Below are 10,972 nucleotides of genomic sequence, written 5' to 3'. Positions count from 1 at the left end.
CACGAATGCTGTTGTCACCAGCGTTGCCGTTTGGCTACAATTGTAGCCAATTTGCTACATTTAAAATTGAAAGCTACAATGCTACAATGCTTCTTAAATGGCTACATTTTTATAGTTTCATTTTTTTTTTTCAATAATAAAAAATTAGAAAACTAACACTTTATATGATATATAAAAGCATAGAAATAAGATTGTGTTCATACCTTTAGTGCATATATAAACCAATTGACACTTTGTATATGTATAGCTATCACTCTTGCGCAATTTCCCTTACTTGACATTGTTCGCGCGCAGTTATGCCATGCACATGTCAAAATTAGAAGTTATGTGAAGGTGGAAGTGCGTGGTAACCGATTTTAAAGTGAAATGGATAAGTAAGTTTATATAATTGTAATATTAAATCAACAGACTTATATAATTTCATTTTAGATTCGTGGTTAAGAAACCGAGAGCAGCCGTGGAGGAAGAAATTGGAGTGGAGGAAGAAATTGATGTGGAGGAAGAAATTGAAGTGGAAGAAAATATTTATGAGAAGTAAGTACTTCTGCTTTTGCCAATGTCTGAAATGTGTTTGATATTTCATTATTTTGGTGCAGTGAAACAGAAACATTGAAAAGGAACAGGAAGTTCAGAGTAGAGTGGCTGAAAAAATTTCCATGGCTGCAAAACAAAAGCGGCACGGCTTTTTGCAAAGCGTGCAATAAAAGTGCTGTCAATATTTTGTCACACCTGAATAGACACGCAAATTGTTCTACACATTTGCAAAACATGGAATCCAGAAGAAGCCAAATATCGATGGACTCATTTTTAGATGCGGAGACAGAACAGATGAGCAAAATGATGAAAAACGCAGAACTCACGATTGATATGTTTTTAATAGCACACAACTTACCTTTCCTACTAATGGATGTCTTTCCTGATCTTTTAACTGAATGTTGCCCTGATTCAGAAGTGGCAAAACGTTTAAAATGCGCCAGAACGAAAGCGACGAAAATTACAGACGACATTTCAAATGCAACAACTAAGGACCTCATTTCGAAGTTAAAATCATGTAAGTTTTCGATCACCATCGACGAAACCACAGATGTTTCAACTAAAAAGTGCTTAGTGCTAGTTGTAAGATACGTCGCAAGCTTTATCGTACGCGATCGCTTCCTAGCACTCATAGAATTACCAAAATGTGATGCATCATCAGTGTTTGAAGTTTTAAAAAATTTCTTCCATAACAACAATATTCCGCTTAAAAACATCATTGGTTTGGCTACGGATGGTGCCAATGTAATGGCTGGACATTTATCAGGTGTAAAAGCTTTGTTGGAGGCAGAAACAAATATTTTTTATTTGAAGTGCACTTGCCATTCTTTGCACTTATGCGTAAGTTATGCCTGTAAAAAACTACCCGGAGACGTTGTTTGGTTATGTCGAAATATATATAGTTTTTTTTCGCACAGCCCTAAGCGAGTGCACGATTTTGCAGAGTTTCAGGACAATTGCTCTGTAAAACCACATAAAATTTTAGGTATATCCTACACTAGATGGTTGTCCTTAGAAGGAGTTGTCTCCCGTTTAATTGAACAATGGGACGCCTTAAAACTTTTTTTTATTAATTGTAAATTAGAAGTAAATGCAGTTCGATCTGTTCAATTGGCTGAAAAAATGAACAACGAAATAAAAGTTTATTTCTTATTTCTTTCGTACGTGTTGCCTCTAATAAACAATTTGAATAAAGAGTTTCAGTTGGAACAAAGTCGTTTGCCATATCTTTACTCAAATATTAAATCACATTACCTTTTAATTTTGAGCAATTTTATTAAAAAGGACATACAATTGCACGTCGATATTGACTACAAAAACATTCATAATTATAATCAAACATCAAAAATTTTCATTGGTACAAAAGCAGAATTTTTTCTACTAAAAACAAAGGCAACACTAGAAGAAGTAAGTGACATAAAAGGAGAAATTTTAAAATTTTACATTGCACTTTTAGATCAAATCAAATTAAGATTTGATTTCATGAGAAAGGACTTGGAAATTTTAAAAATAATAACCCCTATCGAGTTTCTATCAAACAATGACAATTCTATTTTAGATTTAATTTTGCAATTTGAATACTTATGTAATACTGACTGTGATAAAATTGTTAGCCAATGGACTTTATTAAAATTAAGTGATCACAATTTAAAAAGTGATATCGATATTGATTCCTTTTGGCAAAAAGTATCTAACATAAAAAATGGACTGGGCGAGCTAATGTTCCCAGACCTTACTAGTTTTATATATACCTTATTATCCTTGCCTCATAGTTCTGCAGTCGCAGAAAGAAAATTTTCATCATTAAAATTAATATATTAAAAACGAATACAAGCAATAAATTGGAAATAAAAACCATACATCACATTTTGACTTGTAAAGAACTAATTAAAAAAAATTGTGTATGGTCGGCTAAAAAAGACTTTTCTTTAAAAATGGACTGAATTTTTAAAGTGGTTGTGAAATATTTTATAAAAACCTGAATTATTTTTTCTGTTAAAAACATTCTTTAAGTACTTTTGTATTGTTTAAAACAATATTTGTTTTTTTTATTGTTTAAAACAATAATTGGTATTTTTATGTTTAAACCTTACTAGTTTTATATTTACCTTATTATCCTTGCCTCATAGTCCTGCAGTCGCAGAAAGAAAATTTTCATCATTAAAATTAATAAAAACGAATACAAAAAATAAATTGGAAATAAAAACCATACATCACATTTTGACTTGTAAAGAACTAATAAAAAAAAATTGTGTATGGTCGGCTAAAAGACTTTTCTTTAAAAATGGACTGAATTTTTAATTTGGTTGTGAAATATTTTATAAAAACTTGAATTATTTTTTCTGTAAAAACATTCTTTAAGTACTTTCGTATTGTTTAAAGCAATATTTGTTTTTTTTTATTGTTTAAAACAATAATTGTTTTTTTATGTTAAAAAGTTATTTTAAATGCTTTTATTTGAATATTGGTAATAAATTTATAATAAAAACAATGAAAAAAATATATATATAGCTATTTTATTTAACGATTTAAATTTTTGATAAAAAAAGTAAATTCTACCAAATACGTAGCTATAATCAATTATTATTGCCGGTTTTTTTTGGCTACATTACAGCCAGATTGGATACATATTTTGCTACGAAGAAAATGTAGTGAGTGGCAACACTGGTTGTCACCTGCCAATGCGATCGATTCTGTATGATTCGCGAAGTTCGAAAACAACGTACGGTCACAGCACATATGCGCAGTCGCACCACTGTCTATGCACCATTTTCCTCTGCCGAACGTGTCGAAGTCTGTTGCACCTAAAGCAGTGAACGAACATTGTTGTTGACGCTTCTTTGCTGAATCTTCTTTCGTTGAATTCACGAACTTGTTTGATTTCGGACAATTGCTTTTTATGTGACCCTTCTGCCCACAGCGATAGCATGTAACATTTTTGAAATTACCGTTTTTCTTTTCTCTGTCGCTACCCTGCGTCGACTTCGCTGCAAATGCTTGCTGTATGTTAATTTCGTTTGATGCATGCTCATTCACGTTACCACGACGCTCACCTTCTTCTAGAACTTTCAATTTCAACACGTCAACCGCTGGAAGATTGTCCCTAGTCTCCATCGCTATTACGAAATTCTCGAATTCTTTTGGAAGACTAGACAATAATATGATGGCAACTAACTCTTGATTTAGCTCTAAGCCCACCTCAGCTAATTTGTCCATTATTGTCGTAAACACATTTAAGTACGTCGCAACGTTTTCGCCCTCTGTCATTCTTAGGCTCAACAACTTTTTGTAAAGCGAAACTTTTCTTACCGGACCACTTGGTTGATAAACCTCCTTCAGTTTTTTCCACGCTTCCGTCGATGTTTTGCAATGCCGCAAGTGATTCAGTTGCGTTGGCCTTACACTTAAGTTAATCATGGCCAAAGCCTTCTCATCGCGAGCAATCCACTGCGCCACTTCGCCTTCATCTGCTATATCCTCTCTCTTGCATTCCCCAGACGTATATTTCCATAATTCCGAATGCACCAACACGCTACGCATCTGAACGCTTCAAGAATCATAATTCTTTTCGTCCAGCTTCTCGATTTGGTACATGGAACTCATGCCGAAATAAATCTTCAACTTCACTCTAAATTGAACACGCGCGATCTGGTCCCATAACGTGATAAATTAAATTGAGTTTTCCGAAGACGAATAAAAAACACGATGTGTGATACTCAACGTTTAATTTCGAATAATCAAAATAGTCATGACATATTTACCAGAGATGTGATTAACTGACATACGCATTGTTACATTTGTAGGGTTGATATTCAAAGTATCATATTTCAACATTATTATTCGATATGTGAATTTTAATGTTCAAGGGGAAAAGTATGTAATAAATTTTAGAAATACAAAGTGCACATTGATTGGAAAATTTTAGTTTAAAAATTTGAGGTTTTGATCTCTGTTGTTATGAACAATACTGTAGGTGAACACAGCTCAAAGAAGTTTCAGTGATTTCTTCATCATTAAATGTTCGGAACTTTCGGTTTCATCCAAAGGCTGAATGTATCACAACCATAAGACAATAACCATCGATATAACAACGGGCGTAAAAAAGAGTGATTTTCGCTTAAAAAGAGCACATCAAAAATAATAGAGGGGCAATATTTTGATCCCGAAGTTTTCAACATGAGCAGGAACGTTTGCCCAACTCTAGATAGCGTTGAGGAAATGAAAGCAAAAGGTATGACGGCGGCCATAAGCAAGTGTCACAAAAAATAGCAGTGTATTGGTGGAACAGTCATATCGCAAATAAAAGAGGAGTATGCAACCAGGTGCGCAGAAAGCTGAACCAATTACGCGGTACACCAGTCATCAACGTACTATTAGCGCAACATAAACCAGTAAAGCTACGCTTAAAAAAGCTATACAAGCTAGTTTTAATGCAACGATTATGCAACAGCGTAAACGTTGACCACTGGGGAGTGGGATAAAAGTTTGCTATGAGGACCCTGAAGAATCCAAGATCACCAGAGCCAACGTGCCCGGCCCTTTTGCGACTATTCCCATATAGGGCGGAGTCATCTCCACGGCAGACAAAACGAGTGATGGTGGTTGACATCCCAGAACTCACCGCACAAAAAGTGCTTTTGAAAGTACAGCGCAGTCCTGATAACAAAGCACCGAGCTTAGATGGCTTCCCAAATGTAGCTGTGAAAGCATCAATTAAATCAACACTAGAGGTTTTTGCTAAACTGTACAACACATGTCTCCATGAAGGCGTTTTTCCAAAAGTGTGGAAGACACAGAGGTTGGTGCCGCTGCTCAAATCGGGAAAGCCACCGGACCATGCATCGTTATATCGTCCGCGGTGTAGGCTCGAAACCAGCAGGGCTTTCCTCAAACCATATGGCTTTAGAAAAAGCCGTTCAACCGTGGACGCAATTGAAGCTGTAACTAGTATTGCTCGTCAAGCCACTAGCGGCAGGAAATTGAAAGGTGGCATGAAGAAATACTGCACTCTTGTTACCTTGTTATGAGTGCACTGAGAGGTGCCGACATACCTGAAACAAATCATATCAAGCTACTTTAATAACAGGCTCTTGCTTTAAAATACTGATAACGGCATAAGGAGATATAAAGTAACTGGCAGTGTTCCATAAGGCTCGGTGCTTGGCCCAACACTGTGGAATTCTATGTATGACGGTATCCTCACGCTTAAGCTTCCTGAAGATGCTAATCTCATTGGGTATGCGGACAACATTGTGTTGGTGGTAGGGGGAAACCATCTGGACGTGCTTCAAACGTTATGCAACGATGCAGTTGTAAAAATCAGAAGGCTTGGAAATGTGAAGTTAGAGCTGGCAGCTCAAAAATTCAAGTTGTATTACTGACAACACGACACGGGAACGTGAAGAGTTAGTGATTACGGAAGTCGACCATGACATAAGGTCGCAGCCATATATCAAATACCTGGGAGTACTCATTGACTCGTAAAAGACATTTGAGCATCATTTACAGCCAGTCAGTGAAAGAATCGTAGGAATAAATAACGCGTTATCTAGACTAATTCGTAAAATTGGCAGTACCTCGCGGTAGCATGCGGAAACTCCTGTTAACAGTGACGAGCTCAGTGATTCTTTACGCAGTACCAATCTGGGCAAACACAAAGCCATCGTACCTCCAATACATACGAGTAACATATAGAGAGAGTAGCCAGTGCCTATCGCACTGTCTTAGATGACGCAATCCATGTAATAACGGGAATGATGTCTATCGATCTTCTCGAAGTTGAGATGTGTAGGTTACGTAACATCAGTGGGCAGAGACCGTCGAGAATAAAGAAGAAAGGCTTTGTGGAGAACAGCAGTAGAGAGATAGTATTGAAAGTAGGTGAGAGAAATGTAATTAGAGTTAGTTGATGTAAAACAGAGACCGGTGTAGGTGGTACGCGGAATAAAAACATATTAAAATAACAAGTTCTATCGCATTTATTTCAATACACATATCCTAAGTAAGTATGGGTTGATACAGGCTTCGAATAATTGAAGAATGGCAGATGCAGTGGGAGCAATCCGAGAATGTTAAGTGGACTTTTGAGCTGATTCCAAGCATTGCGATGTGGATTGAACGAAAACACGGAGTAATCGATTTCTGTATGACGCAGTTGCTTACTGGATATGGTTGCTTGAAAGCATACCTTCACAGGTTCCATCTTGAACGATCCGTACTGCTCGCAGTGCCCCAAAGAACGAGAAACGGCGAGGCGTAAGTTGCTTTAAAGACCGCGGTTCATTAATGAGCGAAATATGTTATCTCACATATGTGCGAATACGAAGAAAACTGGAAAATGACATGTGCAGAGGCCGCAAATATCACCAAGAACCTTCAATACGCAGAATATTCACGTAGATCTCTAGAAAGAGCTCCTTAACGCAATGTACAGAACAGATTGACAATAACACACGATTGAGTAATAATATACCCACAATATATAATATATATATAATATGCCTCCTGACGTATTACTTAACGGTGAAGTTCCGGGAAGACAAACCGTAGGACATGAAGGGGGGTTTAGTTGGGTTGAAGTTCCACACCACGGCTTCGGCCATAGACTTTTGATGCTTTCCCTCCTCCACAAAAAAATAGGGCTGAATGTATGTACAGTACCTCCCAATAAGCCGCACTCTGGTTTCAGAGTAAGTCTCTAACTTTGCACCTATATACATATATATTTGTGCACTTTTTATTAATTCGAGAACTACAGGGTGAACGATATGAAGTGTTACCAACTTCACACTGCTTGTATCTGTAAAACAGCTCATGACATCAACGTCAAAATTGTTCTAATGACACTTCAATATACTGTTTATAAGCCATCAAACGCATTTGCGTCCCAGTTTTGTTGAATTTATTTTTTCTGTGATGGAATTCAAACATAACATGTGATTGCGTTATATTTCGCTGGAAAATCACAACCAGCCATTGTTCGTGAGCTCAGTCACCTCTCAGTGAATAAAATGTTTGTGTATCGCACTATAAAACGTTACAATGATACTGGTAGCATTGCAAAACGCTATGGAGGTGGACCAAAAAAAAAAAAAACCGCAACAACGCCAGAAATGGTTCGGAAAGTGAAGGCTCGACTTGAACGAAATCCACGTCGAAGTGGAAGAAAAATGGCCAAAGAACTGAAAATATCGCAAGACAGCATTCGACGCATATTAAAAAATAAGCTCAAGGTCAAGGTTTACAAGTTCCAGAAAGCACACAATCTTTCACCACAGCAAAAAAACAGTTCGTTGCGAAAGAGCAAAGGAGTTGTTGCGCTTGCACGAACGCGGCGAATTTCCTAACATTGTGTTTTCTGATGAAAAAAATCTCCCAATTGAGCAGTTCATAAACACTCAAAACGATCGTGTTTACTTGACCGAATACTCATGCGAGAATTTGACCCTACGTATGGCCACTCGAAGCAATTTCCCATCGCAAGTAATGGTTAGGGCCGCAGTGACCGCTGACCCAATCGTTTTTATCGAGCTTGGTGTGAAAGTGAATGCGATTTATTATTGGGGAAATGTTTTAGAAGCTGCTTTAGAGCCTTGGACACGCAAACATTTCGGTCGTAGACCATGGACGCTCCAGCAGGACTAGGCACCGTCTCATACAGCTCGTGTGAACCAAGAATGGTTAAAAAATCTTGTTCCACACTTCATTTCGTCCACACAATGGCTTTCGAATTCGCCAGACGCAAATCCGATGGACTATTCCATCTGATCCATTTTGGAGAGGAAAGTGAGGATTAAAAAATATGCCAGTATGGATGCGCTGGAAAAAGCGATTATACGAAAATGGGCCAAAATACCTCAAGATCACATTCGTGCAGCATGCAACTCATTTTTTAACCCTTTGAAAGCTATAGTCAAGGCAAAAGGTGGTCATATCGAGCTAAATTGAATATATGTTAAAATTGTAATCATTTTTGAACAATTTTGTTTTTGTCAATAAAAACTAATTTCACACTAAAAGTTATGGTGTTTTGAATAGGTAACACTTCATATCGTTCACCCTGTATATACGTAAAGTAAAATACTAATTAATTATGTACCTTTTATCAGAGAACAGAACAGAACAGGACAGAACTTTGTTATAAGATACTTTTTGCTTTTTTCTGCATCTTATAATACCTTAACATATCATATCTACTTTTTCGTGTTTAGCTCCCAATCCGTAATCAAAAAGCGAGATTTCCCATACAAAATCTGAGATTATAAAATAGTCCCAGATAATAACCATACTTTTTGACATACAACCCTGTGTTATAGATAAGTATTATTACAAATGTAAGGAGAAACATCAAAATAAAAACTAAATGGAATGGATGCCGGCAAAGAAAACAGGTTTGTAGACATAATACTAACAAAATTTTGTCCATAAACGCTTTGTCCTCTTTTTACTTATTTTAAAATGTAATATCGAATTTCGAATGCGTACTGCTACCATTATTTTTTGAAACCTCAACAAACGTCGTTTACGGATTTTCTCAAACTGTTTATTATTAGCAGCCAATTGCGCAATTAAATTAGTTATTTCTTCTCCTTGTATTTTTTTCATATCGTTAATAATAATTAAACAAACCAAAAATACCGAAATGTTTCACCAAAATAATTTCTATGAAGAAAAAGCTTTCACAACAGTATAGACAGATGATTGTCAATTTTGCAGATAATCTGCCATATGTGAACGGGTAGATTAATTTTATGGATTTATTGGTAATTAATGCATATGTGAACGTACTGTACGCTCCTACGCGCACTTGACACACAGCAGCTGTGGCCTTCAAAATTGTTCTAATGACACTTCAATATACTGTTTATAAGCCATCAAAAGCATTCGCGTCTCAGTTTTGTTGAATTTGTTTTTTCTGTGATGGAATTCAAACATAACATGTGATTGCGTTATATTTCGCTGGAAAATCACAACCAGCCATTGTTCGTGAGCTCAGTCACCTCTTAGTGAATAAAAGGTTTGTGTATCGCACTATAAAACGTTACAAGAATACTGGTAGCATTGCAAAACGCTATGGAGGTGGACCAAAAAAAAAAACCGCAACAACGCCACAAATGGTTCGGAAAGTGAAGGCTTGACTTGAACGAAATCCATGTCGAAGTGGAAGAAAAATGGCCAAAGAACTGGGGTGGCTTTCTGTAATTCGATATCGAGCAAAAACGATAGTCGAAGTATCGTTTTTGCTTTCTCTAACAAAAAATGTCGTAGCGTCACATCGAACGTTCGATAGATACAGCTCGACATCACTTTTGCTCTCGTTTTCATTTTCTCTTTGTTTATTTCTTCAAAATGTAAGTTAAAAATTAAAATTTTTTTTTTTAATTTTAAGTTTTATGTAGTTGTTTGCATAGGTCTCAACAAACAAACGCTGCTCAAGTAAAGATAATGGTGGAATATATGGAGAAGCACGATTCATTAGCTAAAAATAGCTTACAGAGTGCAGCTAATGGCCGTTCGAAAAAGAAAGACATGGGATAAGCTAACGGAATTGTTAAACAGTAACGGACCTCCATGAAGCCAACAAAAGCATGGCAGAAAGTTTGTATTAACACTTACCATTACTTTTAAACATTTTCATTTGTGGTAATACATTCTTGTAATACCCCTAGGTATGGACTGACTACAAATATAATGCAAAACGCAAGCTTACCCAGCGCATGAAAAGTATGACGAAAACGGGTGGTGGTCCTTATGATGCGGTTTCATTGAACCATATGGAGGAACGAATAGTTGCCGCAGCCAAAATAGGGGAGCACATATCGGGAGTACCAGGCGCAACATCATATGGTTGCCATACAGACGGACCCAGCTGTTCTACTGCGGCTCCTCAGGCAGACGATAATTTCGTTTGTGAATATTTGGCCCAAATCTCGAGCGCCGATAATTCTTCTAGTGACGACGAAGGCAAAACATCAAGGAAGTCTGAGCCTCCAAAAATTAATATACGCGAGGAAGGGCAAATCGACGAGGTACAACCTGCTAAAACGAAAAGATGTTCAGACCCCAAAATCAAACTAATTGAAAAAGAGATTGAAAAGCAAGAAAAATTTCAAAGTGAAGTGTTGAGGCTTTCCTCTCTGATAATCGATTGTTTATGTCCAATGGTGTACATTCTAACAGTTTTTCTTGTCTTTGAGTTAGATTTTCGTTGCTGAATTGATATGGAATATTGTGAAGAGCGGCACACACGTTTGCAATTTTTGCAACCAATGTTGGGTTGTACCTTGGCTTTCTATCGTCCGATAATATTCTCCAGCGGCCTTAAGTGAACAATGCAATTAATGTTAGTGTATTTACATTTGATTCAATAAATACAGGAACCTTTGTATACGCCAATGCTTCTTTCGACAATGCTTCTAGCCTTACTATGAATGTCGTT

At 36.7% G+C, this 10,972-nt stretch overlaps 1 protein-coding gene across 1 annotated transcript; it reads left to right on the top strand.

Annotated features, from left to right (window-relative positions):
• Positions 1 to 252: 252 nt before the first annotated feature.
• Positions 253 to 10,748, top strand: LOC128870314 (uncharacterized). Its single transcript, XM_054112922.1, has 3 exons — positions 253 to 534; positions 597 to 2,142; positions 10,203 to 10,748. The coding sequence occupies exons 2-3, from the start codon at positions 769 to 771 to the stop codon at positions 10,746 to 10,748; spliced, it is 1,920 nt and encodes a 639-aa protein (XP_053968897.1). The 5' UTR covers positions 253 to 534; positions 597 to 768.
• Positions 10,749 to 10,972: the final 224 nt, after the last annotated feature.

This window comes from Anastrepha ludens, chromosome X (genome assembly GCF_028408465.1).
Source record: "Anastrepha ludens isolate Willacy chromosome X, idAnaLude1.1, whole genome shotgun sequence".
In the NCBI taxonomy this organism is placed as follows: Eukaryota; Metazoa; Arthropoda; class Insecta; order Diptera; family Tephritidae; genus Anastrepha; species Anastrepha ludens.
Note: the sequence above shows the minus strand (reverse complement) of the source record. Positions and strands in the feature narration are given on the sequence as shown.

Bases quoted from the DNA above. Each gene is read 5' to 3' on its own strand.
- LOC128870314 (XM_054112922.1), top strand. From the start codon at position 769: ATGGAATCCAGAAGAAGCCAAATATCGATGGACTCATTTTTAGATGCG. The intron at 2,143-10,202 runs GTTAGCCAATGG...TAATACCCCTAG, and splicing joins ATACTGACTGTGATAAAATT to GTATGGACTGACTACAAATA.